The following is a 25,501-nucleotide window of genomic DNA, read 5'->3' as shown; positions in this document are numbered from 1 at the left end:
CACATTTGTTTCACGCAGCTGAACGTTTCAGCTCCTTCAAGCAGTGAGAAGGGATGAAGTGAGAAAATATATTAAAATGACTTCCAATGAGTTTAATGAAAGTATTTTTGGCTGATTGAAATATTCTGATCATGAATTCTCTTCTTCAGGTGAGGGTTGACCTTTCTCACATGTTGTCACGAGGACTTTTCAACAAATAAGCAACATTCATGTGATGACATGTCTACTAGAAAATATTTCCCTTGTTTTGAATTTTAAAAATAATGATATTTTTTAAAGTTTTGGAACTGTGCATAACTGCTGGATCACAATGGGCTAGATAGGGTCTATTTCTACAATAGAAAGTATAGTTTGTGGAAAGAGTAATTTTACACCATTTTTTATCATTGAACTTCTTGTGATGAATGTTCATTCATGGTTATAGCAACAATAATGAAATACAGAATCCTCTTGATGTAAATGTACATCGTGTGTGTGTGTGTGTGTGTGTGTGTGTGTGTGTGTGTGTGTGTGTGTGTGTGTGTGTGTGTGTGTGTGTGTGTGTGTGTTCAGTGAAGTGTATCAGTCTCTGCAGTAGCTTCCAGCTGCAGCAGTCAGTTCAGTTTCTGTTCATTCTGACTGAGGGAGGTTTTTGTACGACGCTTTTTCACTGTGTGAACACATACTGACTGCTGATGACATGAAAACTCTGACAGTAGTAAACTGCTGCATCTTCAGTCTGGACTCCACTGATGGTCAGAGTGAAGTCAGAGTTTGATCCACTGCCTGTAAAACGACCTGCAATCCCTGATTGTCGAGTGGTAGTATAATAAATGAGTAGTTTAGGAGTTTCTCCATCTCTCTGTTGGTACCAGGCTAAGCGGCTAGAGTAGTATGTGCCATCGTAATAAACATCCTGACTGGTCCTACATGTGATGGACACGGAGCCTCCCACAGCAGAGCTCACTGCTCCAGGCTGAGTCACTGTGACCTGGCCTCTGGACTCTGAGGACACAGAGACAAACACATAAAGCAGCGTCACGGTTTAGTCGGCTTCATTTCAGAGGGACGGATGTTGATGGAGGAGAGGACTTTGATTCTCTGGACTTTACCTGTGAAGCAGCAGCAGAGGAGAGTCCAGATGAGGACGCAGATCAAAGTCATGTTTGTGATGAGGAGGATTTCTGTGTCTTCTGCTGTGATGAAGGACAGCTGTCAGTCATCCAGTGTTCAACTCTCAGGACTATAAACTCTCCCAGAGCACTGGAGCATGGTGCTGCTGATGCAAAGTGGCTCTCTATGGAAATGCTCTGACTGACTCCAACAGGGACTTGGATTACTGTGATGATGCTGCTCATCAATGGATCAATCACTTCATCAGAGTATTGATCAGGAATGTGTCAGTGCTCATTTATAAGAGTCTTTGCTTTGAGTTTGATGGAAACATTTTCTTCTGGAAAATCTCCCAAATTCACTACAACACACATCAACATCACTGTGGGACGCATTTAAACACAAATATTGTTTTTAATTCATGGCGGTAAAAATAAACATGAGTTTATGATAATTATTTACATTTGTCAGGATTTGATGGAGAGTTTTTCTTCAGGAATATCTTGATCATCATCAATTGATTTTGGTGAAAGTCAAGTTAATATTGCTCATAGACGTCTAACATTTCTAAAATGAATAGTTAAACACATATGTATCATTTCTGAACCAGTTTTTAGTAATGTAACCATTTATTGAATGCAATGTGTGAACTGTGAACGTGTTTGTTGAGTTTGTTAGTGTCAGAGTCAGAGAGCGTGTCTCTCTACAGTCACAGGTTTTTGTACGGCGGCTCAATGACTTTGTATCACTGTGGTACACGTTCGGTGGAGGAACCAGACTGCATGTTGGAAGTAAGTCAAATGTTTGAATATGTTATCATTTCAGAAGTCATCGGTCTTTGTCTTCTTTTATATTCAACAATGTAGAAACAAATAGTTGTCTTTTAATTTTCATGGACGACTTTTTCGACATTTATGTTGCACGAAGAAACAAAGTGCACAGCAACAGAAATTTAAAAACGAATTGTTTGGAAAGTAAAACTTTAAACTGGGGAATAAATCATAACTCGCAACTTTAATGGTGAAGTTGCATCTTGAGTGTTTGTAGTTGTAGTTCAGTGTGTCAGAGTCAGAGAGCGTGTCTCTCTACAGTCACAGGTTTTTGTACGGCGGCTCAATGACTTTGTATCACTGTGGTGGACTTTTGGTGGAGGAACCAGACTGAATGTTGGAAGTAAGTTTCTGCACAATAATACTAAAGTAATTATTCTAAAGTCATGTTTTAAATGTAGTTTGTGGATGTTTGAGGCAGATGAATACATCTTGTTTTAATGGTACACTTTTAGGATTCATGTGTTTATTTCTGCTCCTTTATCATGGAGACGAACTCAGAGCAGCTTCACTGAACATGTATTTACTCATTCCTCTCCTACTGGAACTAAAACAGATGGAAATGTGAAAAAGATGAAACTTCTACAAATGTTTGAAAAGTTTTGGTTAATTTTGACCTCAATTAAAACTATTTTTAAACAAATTCAGAATCAGAATGATTCAAACTGAATTGAACTAATTGAAGATGAAGATGTTTGAAAATGTGCAAAACGTCTTCATTGTGTCAAATATTGTTTCCAAATGTTTAAATCTTTGAACAGTTTTTAATGATGACTGACATCCACATGAAGAACGTTTGATTGTAGTCACTTCATTTTCTGTACTTGTAAATGTTTCCACTAAATATTCATAAGTAATGTTTAGTTGATGTTTCTGATGATGAAGCTTTAATATTTGTCCACATGTTGATGTTTGATCTGCAGTGTAGTTTGATATATTTCAGCTCATCCTGTATGATGACTCTCTCTGTGCTGATATGCATGAGAGGCTTCTTAAAGGAAGTGAAACAATGTGTGAGTGAGTGACTGCTGGAGCAGAAAGAACATCTGACAGAAACTCCTTAAAGGAGCAAATCAACTCTCTCACAGTCAAGGTGTCCACGTGTCTGGTGCTTGATTGACAGCTGTGTGGTCCCTGTCCTCTAAGCTGATCGGTGTCTCCTAGGTGATGTCCGTCCCACCCTGACGGTGCTGCCCCCCTCCAGTGAGGAGCTGCAGCAGGGGAAGGCCACGCTCATGTGCCTGGCCAACAAGGGCTTCCCCTCAGACTGGAGTCTGGCCTGGAAGGTGGACGGCAGCAGCAGCAGCAGCTGGGAGCAGAGCAGGAGCCCCGGGGTGCTGGAGAAGGACGGCCACTACAGCTGGAGCAGCACCCTGAGGCTCCCTGCAGACCAGTGGAGGAAGGTGGGCTCTGTGACCTGTGAGGCCACCCAGGGCTCCCAGACTCTGCTCTCAGAGACACTGAGGAGAGACCAGTGTTCCCAGTCCTGACCTGACTCACTGGGACTCTGCTGCTGGTTTCACTCTGATGCTGATCTCAGGCTGCACTCTGTAGCTCTTTATGTCTGTTCATCTCTGGCTTTCTTTCACTCACTGTCTGAGTTGTTGCATTGATAAAGTTGTTTTGCTTAAATTTAGGTTGATTTGAAACAATAAAGAACTTTTCAAGAAGATAATTGTTTTCATGTATATTTTTATGAAAGAAACAGATGTTGCTGTTTTATTAGTTCAATAAAATCTAAAGATTGAGTCTTAAGATTCTAAAATTGACTGCCAATTTCTTAAGAAAACAGCTGCAAGTTAATATAATGCCATTTTCAATGTTGTTTTATATTTTGAACAGCAAAAATAGGTTTTGTTCCTGATTTTGATTATTTTACCACATTAAAGAACTTTTCATCAAATTAGTTGTTTTCATGCATGTTATTGAAAAATAAACAGATGTTGCTGTTTTTTATAGTTCTATTTATTTTGTCAATATTTAACACACCTCAGCCTCTTGTTTAAAATAGCTTGGACATTTCTACAGAAATAATGTAATGATACTACAGGATACTATTGTGTTTAATATTGTTTTCATATTTAAAAAAACAAATTTGACAAATAATACTTTGAGGTTACTGTGATCCTGACATGATATCATTAAATCCATTCTTTATTCTAGATTCCTTAAATATTGTATGACTTGAATTTGCTTCATCACGCTGAATGGAATTGTATTTTTTGTATCAAAGCTGAATCTGAAATAGTTTAAGGAAAATCAGATATTTTATGTATATCACAAAGCAGTGGTGCACAGTAACGAAGTAGAAATACTTTGTTACTGTACTTCAGTAGTTTTTTGGGTATCTGTACTTCTCCGTCTGCTGAGGATGTGACTCAAGGCTCAACAGCAGTTGGTGGATGGACGTTGAGAAGACATTGAGTTGATGTTTTCAAGGTGAAGAATGGATATTAATATCAATGTATTTGTTGGGTTTCTGAGTTTCATGTGAGAGTAATTGTGTCTTTGCATACGTTTTATACACATGCAGATGTAGGAAGAAAACATTAATGTCTTCAGGTTGGCTTTTCTTGGTTCTTTGGTAAATCAGATGAGAACATGTGACTATGACAGGATATGAATGGATGATGAAAATATGTGGTGGAAAGAGTGATTTGATGAACAACAAGATTATTTTATGTCATTTAACTTCTTGTGATAAATGTTCATTAATGGTTCCAGGAACAATAGTGAAATACTGAATCCTCTTGATGAAAATGTACATCATGTGTGTGTGTGTGTGTGTGTGTGTGTGTGTGTGTTCAGTGAAGTGTATCAGTCTCTGCAGTAGCTTCCAGCTGCAGCAGTCAGTTCAGTTTCTGTTCATTCTGACTGAGGGAGGTTTTTGTACGACGCTTTTTCACTGTGTGAACACATACTGACTGCTGATATCATGAAAACTCTGACAGTAGTAAACTGCTGCATCTTCAGTCTGGACTCCACTGATGGTCAGAGTGAAGTCAGAGTTTGATCCACTGCCTGTAAAACGACCTGCAATCCCTGATTGTCGAGTGCTAGCATAATAGATGAGCAGTTTAGGAGTTTCTCCATCTCTCTGTTGGTACCAGGCTAAGCGGTTAGAGCCATGAACATCCTGACTGGTCCTACATGTGATGGACACGGAGCCTCCCACAGCAGAGCTCACTGCTCCAGGCTGAGTCACTGTGACCTGGCCTCTGGACTCTGAGGACACAGAGACAAACACATAAAGCAGCGTCACGGTTTAGTCGGCTTCATTTCAGAGGGACGGATGTTGATGGAGGAGAGGACTTTGATTCTCTGGACTTTACCTGTGAAGCAGCAGCAGAGGAGAGTCCAGATGAGGACGCAGATCAAAGTCATGTTTGTGATGAGGAGGATTTCTGTGTCTTCTGCTGTGATGAAGGACAGCTGTCAGTCATCCAGTGTTCAACTCTCAGGACTATAAACTCTCCCAGAGCACTGGAGCATGGTGCTGCTGATGCAAAGTGGCTCTCTATGGAAATGCTCTGACTGACTCCAACAGGGACTTGGTCATCATCCTGTATGATGACTCTCTGTGTGCTGATATGCATGAGAGGCTTCTTCAAGGAAGTGAAACAATGTGTGAGTGAGTGACTGCTGGAGCAGAAAGAACATCTGACAGAAACTCCTTAAAGGAGATCAACTCAGTGTTCCCAGTCCTGACCTGACTCACTGGGACTCTGCTGCTGGTTTCACTCTACTGCTCTCAGTCTGCACTCTGTAACTCTTCCCTTCTGTCTCTCTGTCAGCAGAACAATTTCATTTCTAAAGTGAAATTTCGTTTTTCCATCCAGTGATGTTAAATTCCTCAGTTACACTTCAACCATAAAGATGTTATGATCAAACAAGTTGTGTCCAAGCATGTTATTACAAGTATGCTGCACGTATTACAAGCATGCCTGCTGTCTCCTGCTGCTGTCTTAAGTAATCACAGAAGATCCACTCAATCCATTGAGACTGAGTTTGTCTCAGGGTGAACTTACAGCACCTCTATCATGTTCGCACATTATATCGGTATTCAATTAAATGCAGTAAGAACTGTGTGTCTGTGTGGTCTGGTACTTGGCCGAGGACATTTTGGTCATTGCTCAAGTTTTTGCTCAACTTAGCATTCCGTCACATTGTTCTCTAATTTGCAAGTAACACTAACTTACGTCTTGCTTGTACTGAGCTCCTCTAGCAAAAAAAAAAAAGCCTGAAGATTTGGAGAGATGGCTTTTTCAGGACAGGCCTCAGGAGGTGGAAGGAGCCAACAGGGAGATGGAAGTAGGGCGACTTGAGTTCAGAATCTTCAAAGACGATATTGTTTTCTTTGGATTGGTGATCCTCGGATGGAAGCTTGTTCTTTCTTTGTAGATGTTTGATTTGTTTGGTTCAGCTGTGTTTGGTCAAAGCTTTAGTTCTTTTTGCTTTGATGCCCTTCTTGACTTTGGGCCTTACTTTTTGAACACACATACTCACAAACATACTCACACACACACACACACATGCTGTATGTTGAAGATATATGGAGCTTAAACAACACATGGACACACATAAGCTCACATATCTGCATGCCACTAGAGAGCAGCAACAGCCCATCACAGAAATAACTTTTAATATTTAATGTCACTTTGTTGAGAGTTATTTCGATATGTGATACACCCAATCAGTCATTCCTTGTTGGTGTCCCAGTTTGCTTAAATTTGGACAATAGATCAACGTGCTTAAAAAGTAAGAATAGGAATTATGAATGAGACCATGTTGAAGGTGCACACGAGGCCGAGGTGTGTCCTATGATGCCCGTTCCACTCCTGTTTTAAATATGGCGCTTTAACCCCTATGCACCAGTTAACTCCCAACTGCTTGTTTAGTGGGAAGATGATAATTAAATTGAAGCGTTTGTTTTCTGTTCTTAGAATTAGAGGCAGGGCCGATCTACAGGTTTTTTTTAGGTCATCTTTAGATTATAATCCACATAAGACTCACCTGTGTCCATATATCCATCACCTTGACAGGGTTTGCTGATTGTTCCTGTCACTACTTTTAGAATGCTGTTATACAAAAGCCATTTTAAACCATGTATTTAAAGCCATTACTTTCCTTTGTAGGTGCATCAGTAAAAGAAATGTGCGGTTGTGCATCTGGAGTAGGTTACGAAATCACACACAACATCAAACCACGAATCACCTTAAACCTACATTCATTGTTTTTCTTTGGTCCCATGGACAGTGCAACAAGCTGTAAACCCAATAAGGACATTGTCACCTTATGAAGATGATTTGGAGTCGTGTTTGTATCCACCTGATGAATGCAGTTGCAATATTCGCTCCCTTTTAGCTCTATTTTCCATCTCTACCAGCTACTGAGGGACGTATCTGTCTCCTCACCATGTTCACCGCTTAGTTTCTAACTTTTTCTGCATCATATTTGGTGTGCAAACAGGTTTATCTGAACTGTTTTTGCAAAAATGACGCTAATGAGAAATTTCAAACTGGTGGAATGTAAAACAAAACAAAAGATGCTGAAACACTTTGTAGAGCAGCTGAGGGGAAGCGCAGGGATGAGTGATAGCTGCTTGTGGGTTCATGGCCCAATCTCCACATTCACAGACTCACAGACTTTAAGGCAAGTCCTCCACAAAGTCCATGAGGCCTTAGGGCTTTCCCACTGTCAAATTGTCCAGTGCTTGAGCGTTCTATTGCAGATATTTTGGCCCAATCTCAATGTCCCCCCCTAAGGCCGTACAGCCTGAACCCTCGGGGGCTTAACCAACGTCACCTGTTAAATCGTGACTGTAAGAGGCTGCAAGGGCTTTAAATGGTAATTACAAATGGCAAAGCAAATCAAGCTGGGGAGGATACAAACCAGCCAAAGAAATGATCGTAACCTGAGAACCCAAGCCATCTAAAAGGCACAATACATGACATAACTATTTCTGACTTCCCATTCGTGCTCAAACAAGTACACTCGGGTGTGTGAGGGTTTGTAATTATATGTGTTGTGTGTTCTTTTGAATTACGACTACACGTCTTTTCCCACGCGTAGTCATACACAGTAACGCTGTTCAGGCGCCGCACCTGCACTTGCAGGTGTTTAACTTTCGCTGGGGTTTTTCGATAAAAAACAATAAAAGATAATATTCAGCCTGAGGCAGCTGGACAAGGGGATGTGGAAACTAAACACATTTTACGTTATCAACTACAGTCATTCCAGTCGAGTGTGAAGCTGCTCCGCTGACAACGAATGTTGAGTGTGTTTGTTTTCTTTCTTTATACTCAGATTAGCTTTATTCTAGTGTAGTGTTCCCAGTTGTGAAACAGAAAATGTAACAATTATACTTCTCTGAGTGCTCTCAGTGTCATCTGCAAAAGTTTCAGACTTTTGATCATGTTGACTGATATTTTTAAACAGTTTTAGACCATAGAGACATGTATGAATTTTGAAAAATGGCCTTAGTCTCCTTTTACATTTAAACAAGTATTTATTCACTCACAGCAGAACAAAAATAATAATTTCCAAACAAGTGTATCTACATGTAAAGAAAATGATCTTCCATATGACAAATATGAAACAAAATGAATTACAGTTGGTGTTGCACAAACAGTATTTAATCTCAGTGTAGCACATGGAACAATAACAGCCAAAAGTTAAATACAGCTTTTTCACAGTGTGCTTTATTAAGAGCCAAGAACAAATAAAAGCAGAACAGTCTCTGGCAGACTTATCGCTGCACGAAGAGGTAATATTACAGAGAATCATCGACACTTCTCTCTCCTTCACTTCAAAAATAAATTAAAAGATAATAAAAACATTTTGTATACTGTGTGTGCTTTTCTGATGTTGTGCAATTGACAATAAAGCAAACTTTGAACTGATCACACAATTCAGCATCTCATGCTCTAAAAGAATGTCAGACCGTTTTGTCAAATGATCTCTTTGGCGTCTCTGTTCAGGATTCCCTGATTTAGGACTCAAGTGATGATTTGCAGAACCTCTGACCAGATTTCTCTCACTTTTGTCACCATTTAGAAAAACGTCTTCGTTGTTTTGTCCAAACTTCATTCATTCCACTTCACATTCGTCTTTTAAACATTAAGATGTACAGTGCATCTAAACTATTCAGTTCATAAATGGCCGTAATAATGTGACATTTCATGACCGGGTGCTTTCATTTGCACACAACACACATACTCACAAACACAATGTTGTATACTATCTCAACAAGAACATTCATCATTTGTTTTCTGCAAAGCACTTTCTGACAAACTGGCTCAATAAAACTTCATTTTAGAAATAAATGATCAATACATAAAGACATTTTTGGTGAAATCTCACATACAGTTGTTAGATCCTGGGGTACTTCTGGCCCGATACGGGGCTACTTACTGACTCAGCTCTCTATTAAAAGATTGTCGAGCTGGTGTTCTTGCGAGGGAACTCGCCTGGCTCTTCTAACTGCCGTTACTCCCGACGTCTACCCTGCTTCCTCCGGTCTGAGTGCACTCGGTCGAGGGGCCACCCTGACCCCGGGCGCTCCTACCGGTCGCGTCGGTTATGGCAGCTTCCCTCTTATGGATCCGTGCTCTTGGTAAATGCCAGGTTAGGTTTTAACGGCTAGGATTACTTCTTTCTAAAACCGTAAGGGGTTGTTAAGTGGATTCAGTCTCTAGGATAACCTTTCAGAACTCAGTTGTTAGACATACAATGGCTTTAACTTTTTACTGCCACGAGGAACTTTTTACTACTTGAGCAAATGAATGCACTTGAGAAATTTACTTTAAATGCAGATTAGATATTTATTGCAGGTTATATTTAGTTAGTTTGCAAGGGTTAAAGCTACAGCTCACATAAAATGTCACTACACTTGATTCGTTACGTTAATTTTCTTCTCAGGTTATACTCATTAGTTTTAGTTGCCGAGACGGCTCGGTTGGAGCTGGATTTTCAAAGGTGCGATGAAAAGGTTCTTTTGGAGTTGTTAGGAGCGAAGGTCTGGCCAGACCCTCGGTCCTCCTGCTCTGCAGCAGAGTCCGTTCAACAGTCCTCAAAACTCAGTACAAAGTCTTTCTCGGGCTGCTGCGTCTTCTCTGTTGTCCAGTTGGTAAAGGCGAGCAGGGGGGAGAGGTGATTCTCCGTCTTTCAATTTTTGTCCACGAACGGCGGTCTTCTTTCCGTGAACAGAGACGAAGTCCTCGGACGCGGCTGTCGAACGAGGTCCAGTGTTTCTCCATGGATGGCTCGGTCGGCGTCCCATCGTGAATTCCCAGTTTGCCGTTTGCAAGTCACTTCTTTTATCCATCATTTGGGCTGTCAGCCCCCTCCTGTTCAATACATGATCTCATCCCCCCACCCTCTGGAAAGGGTGTTGGGTTCGAACATGTCCGGACATGTCCAGGCTTCATCCTGTATCATGCCTCTATGACTCATCTCTTGCGACAGTCTTTTCCTATTTTCTGCCAAGTCATCCTGACAAAACACTTTTATCGCAGCTCCGGTTACACAGGACATTTGTTAAACACTTATTACAATTGTTAAATCATTCTACTTAGTACACATTTGCTTATAAAATGATTATTGATCTCATCCTTCATCATTATTGTGCTTTGTGTCTTTTCTTCTCAACCATCATTATTTCCCCATCCCTTGAAGCAAACACCCTGCTTACTTCCTCTTTCTCCGTACTTTCTACACTCAGACTGCACTATACTCAGATACACTTATTATTATTATCAGGTTTACATTTGTTAAATCACTCTATGTATTAAACATTTGTTATGTAACGATCATACACTTTATCTTTCGATTACACTTTAACTATTGATTTCTGAGTATATGCTTTATGCTTTTTATATCCTGACCTTCCCCTGATCGTGTATGCATGTTTTCGAGGCAGCTCTGTTGGGCTCAACTCTTCTTGACATCCCCTTCTTGAGGTCACAGGCTGCCTCGCCTTATCTAGTAGGAATCTCACAGGAAGGTTTCGTCGGCCAGGGCAGTGATGACGAGCACGTCGTCCTCTGGTGAAGACGGTCCTGATGCCTGCTCCCAGCTGTCGATCACCACTAGGTGATGAAGGTTAACCTTGTTAACTTCTCCACACGGCATGTACCGCATATGCATGCATCCATAACCTTCACCGGTTTATGGCGCATGCGGTTAAACTCTTTTCTTTTTCCTGTGACCCGGAGTGGTTTCTGGTCTCCGGGTCCCTGCCATGCAACGGCTAGGGTGGTCGGCAGCAGGCAGACCACACAGTCATTCTTAATTTCTCTCCATTGCAACACTTCTTTTTTCTCCGGAGAGAAATCACTTCTTGCATAACCCAACTTCCTCAGGGCTCTTCCTGCCCAGAGCCCCGTAGTGCTCCTTCTCTTGGTAACCACCCCTTTGACATTGGCCACTCTGACGTAGGGTGGTAAATCTTGTATGTTGGTGGCCATTCTTGAGTTCCTGGTTTTCTCCTAATGCAGAACTGGCTTCAGCTGCCCTACTCCTTGGATTCCTCTTTTCTTATTGGTGAGTCCTCCCCTCCCTTTGTCCTCTCCTTCCTGCGTTGTATCGACCACACAACTCACAGTTTTTTTAGGATTCTGCAGACTTCTTTTTCAGGAATCCAGAGTCGCTGCTTTTCCAGTTCCCTTTGCGTTGGAACGGTGCCTGCATATCCTAGTGCGCCATGCACTGCCTGCACCACCTCCTCCACGCTCTCTTCTGGGACTACCCTTCCTTTGGGCAATTCTTCCCACTTCTCGATCCCAACAAAGACAATTTGTGTCATCTGGACGAAACGATCCACTTCTTCGTTTCCTTGCCAGTGAATTTCTTCTCGCGTGTGGGCCTTCTGGTGCACCACTTCGAGCTCCATGCTTAGCCGTAATTCGGCTATATTTCTCCATAGGTCTTGATGAGCCACTTTTTTACTTTTAGCGCTCTCTCCTTTAACCGATGCCCTACTTTCTTCTTGATGTAGGTCGGTTAGGTGTTGTTGGATGGCAGCGTCCCAGGTGGTCCATCCTCTTCCGTACAGGATGACCTGATGTGGGACGTTGCCTCTGTCGTCTTTATCCAGCGTCGGTCCTCCCGATGCCGCTCTGCGTGCTCCAGCGTCGTCCTCCTCCTGGTCCTCGCTGCCGTCTGCTGCCGGGTCCTGGGTCGATGTCGCTGGCACGTCCTGCTGAGTCGTCGTCGTCTGCGGGCTGCCTTCATCGCCATCGGGTCCTCGCTGCCGTCCAGTGGCGATTCCTTCATCAGGGCCGCTGGCTCGTCCCGCTGGGTCGCCTCCGTCTGCCGGCCGGTCCCTGGAACATCTGGTCCGTTCTGCTGCACTTGCATCTTGGACTTTGTCTTTGTCTTTGTTGTCTCGAGTCGCCTTCCTCCCAAAGCCTCTGGTCGCGCGTTGAGGAAGGGATGGGATCAGGCTCTGGCCCCTCTACAGGTCGGGCGAGTCTGGTCGATGCTCCCCGTCGCCTGCGGCTTCTCCTGTGCTGGCTTGTAAATACCACACACAGCTTCGATGCGTGGATGTCTCGCCATCGGACTTCTTCGTGGCTTGGGCAGCTTTACTTTCTACCCAATGCCTCACCTCAGGTCTTTTCGTACACGAACGACAGCCTCTCTCGGCTGCCGGGGTTCTTCTCTTGGAGTCAACGTACTCCTTTTCCGTCGAGCCCCACGTTGGGTGCCACGTGTTAGATCCTGGGGTACTTCTGGCCCGATACGGGGCTACTTACTGACTCAGCTCTCTATTAAAAGATTGTCGAGCTGGTGTTCTTGCGAGGGAACTCGCCTGGCTCTTCTAACTGCCGTTACTCCCGACGTCTACCCTGCTTCCTCCGGTCTGAGTGCACTCGGTCGAGGGGCCACCCTGACCCCGGGCGCTCCTACCAGTCGCGTCGGTTATGGCAGCTTCCCTCTTATGGATCCGTGCTCTTGGTAAATGCCAGGTTAGGTTTTAACGGCTAGGATTACTTCTTTCTAAAACCGTAAGGGGTTGTTAAGTGGATTCGGTCTCTAGGATAACCTTTCAGAACTCAGTTGTTAGACATACAATGGCTTTAACTTTTTACTGCCACAAGGAACTTTTTACTACTTGAGCAAATTAATGCACTTGAGAAATTTACTTTAAATGCAGATTAGATATTTATTGCAGGTTATATTTTAGTTAGTTTGCAAGGGTTAAAGCTACAGCTCACATAAAATGTCACTACACTTGATTCGTTACGTTAATTTTCTTCTCGGGTTATACTCATTAGTTTTAGTTGCCGAGACGGCTCGGTTGGAGCTGGATTTTCAAAGGTGCGATGAAAAGGTTATTTTGGAGTTGTTAGGAGCGTAGGTCTGGCCAGACCCTCGGTCCTCCTGCTCTGCAGCAGAGTCCGTTCAACAGTCCTCAAAACTCAGTACAAAGTCTTTCTCGGGCTGCTGCGTCTTCTCCGTTGTCCAGTTGGTAAAGGCGAGCAGGGGGGAGAGGTGATTCTCCGTCTTTCAATTTTTGTCCACGAACGGCGGTCTTCTTTCCGTGAACAGAGACGAAGTCCTCGGACGCGGCTGTCGAACGAGGTCCAGTGTTTCTCCATGGATGGCTCGGTCGGCGTCCCATCGTGAATTCCCAGTTTGCCGTTTGCAAGTCACTTCTTTTATCCATCATTTGGGCTGTCAGCCCCCTCCTGTTCAATACATGATCTCATCCCCCCACCCTCTGGAAAGGGTGTTGGGTTCGAACATGTCCGGACATGTCCAGGCTTCATCCTGTATCATGCCTCTATGACTCATCTCTTGCGACAGTCTTTTCCTATTTTCTGCCAAGTCATCCTGACAAAACACTTTTATCGCAGCTCCGGTTACACAGGACATTTGTTAAACACTTATTACAATTGTTAAATCATTCTACTTAGTACACATTTGCTTATAAAATGATTATTGATCTCATCCTTCATCATTATTGTGCTTTGTGTCTTTTCTTCTCAACCATCATTATTTCCCCATCCCTTGAAGCAAACACCCTGCTTACTTCCTCTTTCTCCGTACTTTCTACACTCAGACTGCACTATACTCAGATACACTTATTATTATTATCAGGTTTACATTTGTTAAATCACTCTATGTATTAAACATTTGTTATGTAACGATCATACACTTTATCTTTTGATTACACTTTAACTATTGATTTCTGAGTATATGCTTTATGCTTTTTATATCCTGACCTTCCCCTGATCGTGTATGCATGTTTTCGAGGCAGCTCTGTTGGGCTCAACTCTTCTTGACACAGTGTATAATGTATAGTGCATAATTTCCCCTTGGGGATGAATGAAGTACTTTTCTATTCTTTTCTATTCTAATGTAAAGTACTCAAAAGTGCCACAGAATCTGTGCTTACACCATAGTCCCATCACCATCACCAAAGAACTCATCGTCACTTTCTTCGATTTCAGAGTCCACCTCAGAGATGGTGTCGGAGATGGTGTCGGAGATGGTGTCGGCGATGGAGTCGGAGCTGGTTACAGATTTGGCCTGGGTGGAGATAAAAGGAACATCAGCTCAATTAAATTGCACCACACCTGGGACACTTCTGGCAGGTGACTAAGCTTTGTCTTCTAGTTCACAACAGTTGCCGTGTGTAGCAGGAGGGTGTGGTTGGACATTCAGTTTCTGCTTGCATCCTTAATTAAAGATAATTACTAGTGGGACAATGAAATGTTCTTTTCTGTTAGCTCTATATGTAGTGATCCTCCTCATGTTGTCCTTTGTGATGATTAATATCTATTTTAAGAATACACAAGAATGCTACGAATACAAATGAGATGTATCATAGTATTACTCATTTAATGCTTTGTACATTTGCAATAAAGAAAGAATACATAGCGATTCATATTAGCACTGCACAGAGTAAAAGAGGCAACACTAAGCAGTAGCTAAAGTACAACAGTCGTTGTAAATACCTTTTTGCCTTCCAGATATATTGGTTCAGGCTTTTTCGCGCTGGGCTCGGTGTCCAAAAAGGCCACATAATGGATCAGCGTGTAGATTCTGGATGACCGAACAAGAAAGAATGATTTTGATTGAGAAAAAAAAGATTGACCGGCCAACATGCAAACATCATTACAAATAAAACCCTGTTGATGGAAAAACAAAGCAATTTCGTCCAAGTGGTCACCTGTGGTAGAACATCGTCAGGAACTGGATCACAACCGATGCCGCGAATCCTAAAATGAACATGAAGGCAATGGGATCAATTACGACGTCTTCCCCGGTGGTCTCCAGATCGAAGTTGACCTTGGGGAGATTGATGGAGAAGGAGGCCCCGAAGAGCTGCATGGTAAATGTCGCCACCAGCCACAGGGCATTCATGATGAAGAAGGCAAAGTTGATCTGTGTGTAAAAGAGAAGGATCAGATTAATTCAACGTAACTTGCACAGTGGTTTCCTGTTACTGTAGATGTGTTCAGCTCCCCACACCTTGTTCCTCAGCTCTCGCAGGTCATTGGCCATCGCTTTCTGTCTCTCCTTGTCGTCCTGCAGAGGTTCCAGGTACTTCTTCTGGAGCTCTATAAAGAACTCCTCCTCCTCCTGCAGAGAAACCCTTTCAATCAATTATTCTGTTATTTGTGCATATTTAGATGCAGCGCTGAATCAAAACTTCAGAGTTTTCGCCTGCATTGTGAAACAGAATATGGTGAGCATCATTGTGACGATGTGATTCAGTGGCAGCTGATCACGCTGACCTGATACAACGAGACATACACACCTTGTCGAGCGAGTCCTCCTGCAGCTGCATGTCAGTGGACATATTCTGTAGTTGTGTGACAAAACCTGGACGGAAGAGCAAGACAGGAGGGTATTAGAGAGCATTGCATTTTCAACAGAGCTGGAATCTTTTTGCAAAAGAAAATATCACGATTGATTGATTATTGCTAAATTATTTCAACTTACATTGGATAGGTGAGACGAAAAAAGGCTCTGCTTGCCTGTAACACAATCATAACATGTATTCGTATCATCTCACACTTTGTGACACTGGCACATCACACTTCAATCGATGTTCCACCTTTAGGACTTACGTCTGTTCCTCTGGGATCCTTTCGTCCCCCACAATCGTGTTTTGGGGCTGGAGTCCAGGCTGTTGGGACTCTGTGATCAGGATCTCCCGGTTGACAGGGAGCTGGTTGGATTTTTTGCAACATTTGCACCACGAGAAGTACCGTTGGAAGGTGCTTTTGGCTGCAAGGGTGAAGATCAGCTTAAGTTCAGTCAGCACAAACAATAATACTGGTCTCGTGTTGCACTTCACAGTAAACTCTTTTTTATTTTTTGGTTCCAACATGGAATATCTACCTCTCTGGGTTTTTGTTTGCATGGCGACGGGATCTGGTGTTGCAGCTCCAGGGGTAGGTTTTGACTCCCGTGTACCCCAGGACACGTTGTTCATGTTGGTCATGGAATAGATAGTGAGCAGGAGGTAGGCGCTGGGGATGCAGAGGATGTAGAGAAAGCAGTGGAACACCAGTTGGACTTCCTGAGGATGCATTATCGCAGTGATGATGTAAATCAAGGCCATGCCGATGACGAAAATGCTGCTGGGTGTCAGGATGGTTTTGTCCTCCACCATAGAGCCTGGAGAAAGATAAGGGCATGTTGAGTTAGCAGCTCTTCTAACATTTGTTTGTACAAAGTCCAAATAAAGTCGCTGCACGTGTTTCTATAAGTTATACCTGTTTGAATATTACTCACCGATAATGGACATCGACACCACCAACATGAGGAATGCGTATATGATACTCATGACCCCAGCAATAGTTATCTGAGTGTCTGATTTGAGTTTAAAGCAAAGACCCAGGTAGATGACGGGAGGTATCACAGCCAGGACCAGCGCGGCGTTGGAATCTATTGTTAAGACGAATGTCAAACTACCTGGAGACCACAAAAGGAAGCACATACAGATTTTTATTTTGGCATTTATTTGAACAAAATATAATCATTCTTAAAAAAAATCGGTTGATCTGAAAATAAATTGTGTCTACAAACACAAAACACCAACCTGCAATCAACAGGCAGATCGTGGCAGGGGCCAGAATGGCTGAGGTGATGGCGAAGAGCTGGTAGAACATGAACAGTTTGGACATGGACGGGTTTCTCTTGGAAATGATGCTGGTGGAGCCGAGCAGATCCACCACGTTGGCCAATGCGGACGGTCCCCATCGCCGACGCTGAAGTTGGCAAATAATCATCAGCCTGACTTGTGTGATTTTTGGTTTAATGACAACTTTTAACCAACAAGATCGATATTCATAGATGCTTCGGATATACAGTTACTGAGTATCTGAGCTCGTCAAATCGTGGAACAGTTCCGATCAGCTACAGCACTCACCTGGTTGTAGAGTTCTTTGAAGTCCTCAGGTGCATTGGTGTAAGCATCAGCTGCTGCGTTGTACTCCACCCTCCACCCCTGCTTCAGCAGCAGAGTACACAGCCAGCGGTCCTCACCTGCAGCGGACAAACAATGCATTCATATGTGAGAGGAGACCGACTGACTGAGTGAGAGACAGGAAGTCCTATCAAACAACATCCGCACCTTGGTCATACTGGATGTAGTGGCTCGCCTCCGTGGACTTGGTGGCGTACCTCTTCATCACGTTGTCGTCCATCAGCGCCGCTGCTCTGAACAGACTGAAGCAACCGGGGCTGCAGAGCACACAGCCGATCACGTGCTCCGCTGTCTTCTGCAGCCAATGATTGACAGCATATTCAAACTTCTGGAACCACACTGTGGGTCCTGTAATTGAAATACAGAGGTATTGTAAATCTCAACAGTTCACAACCCTTTCAGCTTCAGTGGTGGATCGTAGAGCTCTTTGTTGATATGATTGGACAGCTGTTTAATGAAGTGTTTGGTTAGTTTTGTCCTGCCTTCTCCTAGTTTAATTGAATTGTTGTACAATGTGCACACCTGATCCGGTGGGGTGAATCCTGCCACACACTGCCCCGACACGTGGGTACATTTTTAAACGGTCGATGAGCAGCATCAGAGCAGCCGGTTGGAAGTCTGTGTCGCCATCTAAAGCCAGGATGTAGGTGTTTTGCTTCTCTCTCTGGAGGAACAGGCACAGTTTGTTTTGATTTACCTTCAGGATTCATTTAGAAATACTGTGGATGCGTGTTGGAGCGCATGAAAACAAATCTGCAAACGTTTTACTCTCATCTTACCTGAAGCTCCGCTGTCAGCTCATCCTTGTCCTCTCCCTTCTTCAAGCGTGCGTAATATTTGGTCATGAGTTTCCAGCCCAGAAGATAGTAAAGATACATGACCTGGAAAATAAGAACAAACAAAACTAATGTTCAAGTGTTCAACCGTTGTTGAGCGTGAACGTGACCCAATGTGAGCTGTAATGGCACATGTAAATGTATCGACATTCTTTTCCTACCTGAGACCATCTTTTCTTGTGGCGGATGAGGTCTTTGTCCTTGAAGTGAACAATGATAACGTTCCCATGAGGCATGGTGACCACCAGACGACCGCCGTACGGCGTCCTTATGATCTTCTGCACAGGGACCTGCTGATTATGTTTGAAGAACTTGTCGTCGATGTTCGTGAAGATGCTGATGACGCAGAATGAGAGAACTTTGATAGTAAATTGTACTGGAGAAATTTGTGATGCATAACACTGAATTGCACAGTAACTAGGCCATCTCTAAGCATGGTTCTTACCCATAAACTTCTGTGAGGATTCTCACGAGGTCCTCTGCATATGTGTTGAGGTGATTCCCCAGACTGCCTTTAACATGTTTGAATGCGTCGTCAAAGTAGATATGTGATTCAAAGGTGACATCGTCGAACTTTCGGTCTATCTTTGGTCTGTACTTGTCCAGTCTGCAGTGTTCAGAGAAACACAAATAGGAACTGTGAACAAATCCACTGTGATGAAGTCGTTAAGAGTACAACTGTCTGCGCTGAGGACGCAAACTCTTAGGGAAATAAAATCCAGCAACACATTGAGCAACTAGGTTTTTTTGGTCTTCCCACGTCATGTAGCATTTGCTCAACTGAAACACGAGGCTAAAATTCTCTTTGTAGTTAAAATATTGAAGTGCAAAGCAAGAGACTGGATTCTTGCTTTCTCTAGCAGACCCTATGTTCACAACTCCCTTAGATCCAAACAACTAATTCACATCAGGGAATCAAAAGAGTTAGAGGAATGGAAAGATGATCAATGATTTAAAAAAAAAAAACTCACCTGAATATGGAGATGATGATGTTCATCATCTCACCGTAGGTTTCGTGCCACATGGTCCCGCACAGATACAGCATCGCTGTATCAGATGACTTGTTCCTAAACATGACAAGATTTGCAAATGTGAGAAACACGGTTTTGTTTGGAGAAGAGACAATGTAACTCAAACTTGAAAGCATTAACTACCCAACCTAAAATTGCAGCCCAATTCCAAACACTCCTCGAAGAATCAACAACCATGCGTTAGATGATTCTTGTTCGGACCAAAAATGGAGGACTACTCCTGCACACACTTACTTCTTCCTCCCTTTTTTCGTCTGGATGTCGAATCGGGTGTTGAGGAGGAGGGACTGCTCAATAAAGGCACTCTCAAACAGCCTCCTGACGAACAGGTCTTGGGTCCTCTGGATACGAGACACGTTGAGGTACCACAGATGGAGGGTGGCCAACACAAGACCGAGCCACCAAGACACTGCTGAACCTGGAGGAAGATTAACAAACACATTTGATGAAAATTCCACCTTTGGATACTGAAAAGTACCTCGATCTCTACCATATGATGACGTTTTTTTTGTGTATCCAGAACAATGCAGCACTAAATAACAAAATAGCCATGCAAGTATGACTGGTAATACTTCTCGTCGACTACGTCATGGCCCCAAGGACCTACAATAACCCTATTTTTGAGTATTATATCTGCTAACATGCATTGTACCAGGATTTACATTCTTACCTGTCAGCAAGCCGATGTCAGTTATCTTGGCCATGTCCAGGAAGCACAGAGTGTGTGTAACATCCAAAACCAGACCTGGGAACACGCTGCCGTTCAGGCTTTGGTTTCTTCCATCAACAACTTCATTGCAGTAGCCTGTGAAGCTGATTGCGGTCCCGTTCAGACTTGTTCTGTAGTCTTGATAGTAAACGATAACAGGGACAACGAAGAGAACCATGACGGCCAGAGAGGCCAGGTACAAAGGCAGGATGAAGCATCGTCGCAGGGCGTGCATCTTGCAGGCCACCAGAGAAAACCAGTGGCAGAGTGCGGAGGAGATCAGCTGGACCCCGATGATGATGGCTATAATTTTTGTCTCACGCCTCGGGATGGAGGTCACGATGTCCCAGTCCATTTTGTCCAGAGGGACGTAGGCTCCGAGGACACCGGCGGTCACCGCGATCCTGAGCATGCTGGAGAGGATGTGCAGCATGTTCTGGCACGTTTTCACGTCTCTGACCAGCGCTTTGAGGAAGATGGACCTGCTATTCTCACTGATCAGTCTGAAGTAGTTCTCCCACCAGTTAAAAGACATCAAGAAGGACCCACCAACAGCCAGACCCACCCAAATGATCGTCTTGATATCAGTGGGATCCTTCATGATGTATAAGACGAGGAACAGGACGTAACCGAGCAAAATGAGGAGGAAGGCGGTGATGGAGGGCACCAGGAAGCGGTTCCTTTCTTTGGCGGTGCACTGGGTGATCACCTGTAGGAGCGCAGAGAGGATGGCCACACTGTTCAGTATCGTCACGTTGGTCACGATGTCCAAGTGGGGCATTGCAACGATAGTGAGAATCGCTGCACCCATAGCCACCAGGAACTCAAAGAACAGAACCTGAAGAAAAAGAAGATCATGAAATTAAACAGCACGGTAAAGAAGAGCCAGGTTACCTGCTGGGCTCTGCTTTTGGCATCACCCAATGTCCTGTTGACTCTCGTCTTACCAAGGCTATCGTCGACTTATTTGGCAGCTTTGATGTTTTGTAGCATGCCTTCCAGACGCTTTTGAGAAATAGAAAGACGCTGGAAATTATGAGGGCGCAGCCGATACAAAGCAGAGCGACGGGTCTCATCTCATCTGGGAGGGTTTTTGTGCCTTCGTTGGACAAGGTGATGAGAAGGAGGAATGAAACCTGGAACAGAGTTTAAAAAAGTGATAATCATTGAAATGGTGAATTAACACTGTGATATGAGCTGCTCCATTAACAATGCATGTGTCTCACGTAATGTAATCCTTATGATTTCACCTATAACACCTAAATGAAATCTATATTCCCACAGCTCTTTCTGTCAACTATGCAAATTCATGTATACGTAACAAAATGTATGAATAATAGCAAACCTTGCTGCAGAGGGCCAATCCAAACACAACCACAGCTACGACACTCAGCGAGATGACCTTTAGTAGTTTGATCATCTTCCATGGCGTGTGTTCATCTTCAACGGCGGGAACCTCTCGGCAGGTATCCCACGACTTCCTGAAGAAAGACACCAAGGATAGATCGATGGGACAAATGTGTATAACACACTTGTAAGCAGATATAAGAAACAAATCATTCATAACATAGGATATAAACAGCTGTAATTATTTAAAATATTTCTCTGAAGAAATTTAAACAATTGATAATTGTTGAAAATCTGCATTATATGTCTTTATATTTAACTGATTATATGTGTATATACTGCTTGATAAACAGGGAAAAACTGATGACTCAAGAAATATTTTCACCTTTTCCGCTTAAATAATAATTTTTATTTATCTAACAGGGGCCGTGCACATTAATCAACATTTCAGTTTCCACCTCAATGTCAATGGGCCAGAGTTCGCTAGAAAGCTCATTTGTGTCTGTAGTCCGCAGGTTATATTATTATTATTAATTTATTGGCCAAATATAAGAGCACAACTAACTCACCTTGCTTACATGAAAAGGCTTACTTTCACATTATTTCTAATCGAATAGACATTGATTGATAACAACTGGAAATAGATTTCTGATTGTATTATTGACATATAAATAAGTTACATATTAAATGAAATCTGAATAAATTAAAATATTTGTACTTACGAGGGCATATCTTTGTAATCAGCCATCCTTCCTTCCGTCTGGTGTTGTAAATGAAGACTGTCTGTTTGAGTGTCAGTATTTAAACTCACCTTGTTTCATAATTGGCTTTGAGGGCGGCGCCAAATTCTCCACAGGTGAGTTCAGCAGCTACGTAGCTGTGATTAAATGAGCATGCCAAGTACAAAGCTAATGAACAGCAATTAATACAAGAATAGCAAAGTAAATGGGTGCCCCTCTTACAGACGTCATGTTGTTTCTGTACACAGGAGGTGTGATCGGAGCAGAGGTGGAAGAAGCACTCAGATATTGTATTTAAGTAAAAGTAGAAATACCACCGTGTTCAAATAGCAGTTAGGTTTTGCTCAAGTCACAGTGTTAGCATCAAAGTTCATTTCAAGTATCAAAAGCAGACTGTCCCTTTCAGAAAACAATGTAAATTAAACTTGATATATTTATGTTGAATTATACTTATTGATGCATTTTGGTGCACATGAGGTCAATGTTTTATGCTGGTCAAGGTTTATATACTTTATCTGATGAGTGCACCTGTACTTGCAGGTGTTTAACTTTCGCTGGGGTTTTTCGATAAAAAATATGTCTTTCGATAAAGAACAATAAAAGATAATATTCAGCCTGAGGCAGCTGGACAAGGGGATGTGGAAACTAAACACATTTTACGTTATCAACTACAGTCATTCCAGTCGAGTGTGAAGCTGCTCCGCTGACAACGAATGTTGAGTGTGTTTGTTTTCTTTATTTATACTCAGATTAGCTTTATTCTAGTGTAGTGTTCCCAGTTGTGAAACAGAAAATGTAACAATTATACTTCTCTGGGTGCTCTCAGTGTCATCTGCAAAAGTTTCAGACTTTTGATCATGTTGACTGATATTTTTAGACTGTTTTAGACCATAGAGACATGTATGAATTTTGAAAAATGGCCATAGTCTCCTTTTACATTTAAACAAGTATTTCTTCACTCACAGCAGAACAAAAATAATAATTTCCAAACCAGTGTATCTACATGTAAAGAAAAATGATCTTCCATATATCAAATATGAAACAAAATGAATTACAGTTGGTGTTGCACAAACAGTATTTAATCTCAGTGTAGCACATGGAACAATAACAGCCAAAAGTTAAATACAGCTTTTTCACAGTGTGCTTTATTAAGAGCCAAGAACAAATAAAAGCAGAACAGTCTCTGGCAGACTTATCGCTGCATGAAGAGGTAATATTACAGAGAATCATGGACACTTCTCTCTCCTTCACTTCAAAAATAAATTAAAAGATAATAAAAACATTTAGTATACTGTGTGTGCTTTTCTGATGTTGTGCAATTGACAATAAAGCAAACTTTGAACTGATCACACAATTCAGCATCTCATGCTCTAAAAGAATGTCAGACCGTTTTGTCAAATGATCTCTTTGGCGTCTCTGTTCAGGATTCCCTGATTTAGGACTCAAGTGATGATTTGCAGAACCTCTGACCAGATTTCTCTCACTTTTGTCACCATTTAGAAAAACGTCTTCGTTGTTTTGTCCAAACTTCATTCATTCCACTTCACATTCGTCTTTTAAACATTAAGATGTACAGTGCATCTAAACTATTCAGTTCATAAATGGCCGTAATAATGTGACATTTCATGACCGGGTGCTTTCATTTGCACACAACACACATACTCACAAACACAATGTTGTATACTATCTCAACAAGAACATTCATCATTTGTTTTCTGCAAAGCACTTTCTGACAAACTGGCTCAATAAAACTTCATTTTAGAAATAAATGATCAATACATAAAGACATTTTTGGTGAAATCTCACATACAGTTGTTAGATCCTGGGGTACTTCTGGCCCGATACGGGGCTACTTACTGACTCAGCTCTCTATTAAAAGATTGTCGAGCTGGTGTTCTTGCGAGGGAACTCGCCTGGCTCTTCTAACTGCCGTTATTCCCGACGTCTACCCTGCTTCCTCCGGTCTGAGTGCACTCGGTCGAGGGGCCACCCTGACCCCGGGCGCTCCTACCAGTCGCGTCGGTTATGGCAGCTTCCCTCTTATGGATCCGTGCTCTTGGTAAATGCCAGGTTAGGTTTTAACGGCTAGGATTACTTCTTGCTAAAACCGTAAGGGGTTGTTAAGTGGATTCGGTCTCTAGGATAACCTTTCAGAACTCAGTTGTTAGACATACAATGGCTTTAACTTTTTACTGCCACGAGGAACTTTTTACTACTTGAGCAAATGAATGCACTTGAGAAATTTACTTTAAATGCAGATTAGATATTTATTGCAGGTTATATTTAGTTAGTTTGCAAGGGTTAAAGCTACAGCTCACATAAAATGTCACTACACTTGATTCGTTACGTTAATTTTCTTCTCAGGTTATACTCATTAGTTTTAGTTGCCGAGACGGCTCGGTTGGAGCTGGATTTTCAAAGGTGCGATGAAAAGGTTATTTTGGAGTTGTTAGGAGCGAAGGTCTGGCCAGACCCTCGGTCCTCCTGCTCTGCAGCAGAGTCCGTTCAACAGTCCTCAAAACTCAGTACAAAGTCTTTCTCGGGCTGCTGCGTCTTCTCCGTTGTCCAGTTGGTAAAGGCGAGCAGGGGGGAGAGGTGATTCTCCGTCTTTCAATTTTTGTCCACGAACGGCGGTCTTCTTTCCGTGAACAGAGACGAAGTCCTCGGACGCGGCTGTCGAACGAGGTCCAGTGTTTCTCCATGGATGGCTCGGTCGGCGTCCCATCGTGAATTCCCAGTTTGCCGTTTGCAAGTCACTTCTTTTATCCATCATTTGGGCTGTCAGCCCCCTCCTGTTCAATACATGATCTCATCCCCCCACCCTCTGGAAAGGGTGTTGGGTTCGAACATGTCCGGACATGTCCAGGCTTCATCCTGTATCATGCCTCTATGACTCATCTCTTGCGACAGTCTTTTCCTATTTTCTGCCAAGTCATCCTGACAAAACACTTTTATCGCAGCTCCGGTTACACAGGACATTTGTTAAACACTTATTACAATTGTTAAATCATTCTACTTAGTACACATTTGCTTATAAAATGATTATTGATCTCATCCTTCATCATTATTGTGCTTTGTGTCTTTTCTTCTCAACCATCATTATTTCCCCATCCCTTGAAGCAAACACCCTGCTTACTTCCTCTTTCTCCGTACTTTCTACACTCAGACTGCACTATACTCAGATACACTTATTATTATTATCAGGTTTACATTTGTTAAATCACTCTATGTATTAAACATTTGTTATGTAACGATCATACACTTTATCTTTCGATTACACTTTAACTATTGATTTCTGAGTATATGCTTTATGCTTTTTATATCCTGACCTTCCCCTGATCGTGTATGCATGTTTTCGAGGCAGCTCTGTTGGGCTCAACTCTTCTTGACACAGTGTATAATGTATAGTGCATAATTTCTCCTTGGGGATGAATGAAGTACTTTTCTATTCTTTTCTATTCTAATGTA

General features: G+C 42.6%; 1 protein-coding gene and 2 gene segments (V, D, J or C); 1 reads left to right on the top strand and 2 right to left on the bottom strand.

Annotated features, from left to right (window-relative positions):
* Window positions 1-1,851: 1,851 nt before the first annotated feature.
* On the top strand, window positions 1,852-3,526 carry LOC306791454 (Ig kappa-b4 chain C region-like). The segment is given in 2 exons: window positions 1,852-1,883; window positions 3,087-3,526.
* Window positions 3,527-4,824: 1,298 nt separating this feature from the next.
* Window positions 4,825-5,306, bottom strand: LOC306791194 (Ig kappa chain V region 3315-like). The segment is given in 2 exons: window positions 5,255-5,306; window positions 4,825-5,147 (listed from the first exon to the last, which is right to left on the bottom strand).
* Window positions 5,307-14,321: 9,015 nt separating this feature from the next.
* On the bottom strand, window positions 14,322-22,041 carry LOC306791193 (chitin synthase chs-2-like; the record flags this gene model as incomplete). The annotated part of the gene is made up of 22 exons (XM_079287829.1): window positions 14,322-14,459; window positions 14,888-14,975; window positions 15,103-15,317; window positions 15,405-15,515; window positions 15,694-15,758; window positions 15,879-15,913; window positions 16,007-16,166; window positions 16,281-16,559; window positions 16,677-16,852; window positions 16,980-17,152; window positions 17,314-17,429; window positions 17,518-17,718; window positions 17,893-18,034; window positions 18,150-18,251; window positions 18,368-18,542; window positions 18,652-18,813; window positions 19,178-19,273; window positions 19,472-19,655; window positions 19,908-20,784; window positions 20,894-21,082; window positions 21,292-21,427; window positions 22,016-22,041. The coding sequence occupies 22 exons, from the start codon at window positions 22,039-22,041 to the stop codon at window positions 14,322-14,324; spliced, it is 3,846 nt and encodes a 1,281-aa protein (XP_079143955.1).
* Between the last annotated feature and the right edge of the window lie 3,460 nt (window positions 22,042-25,501).

This window comes from Melanostigma gelatinosum (genome assembly GCF_949748355.1).
Source record: "Melanostigma gelatinosum genome assembly, chromosome: 17".
NCBI classification, from domain to species: domain Eukaryota; kingdom Metazoa; phylum Chordata; class Actinopteri; order Perciformes; family Zoarcidae; genus Melanostigma; species Melanostigma gelatinosum.
The sequence above is the reverse complement of the archived record's forward strand: the minus strand, read 5'-3'. Positions and strand labels throughout refer to the sequence as shown.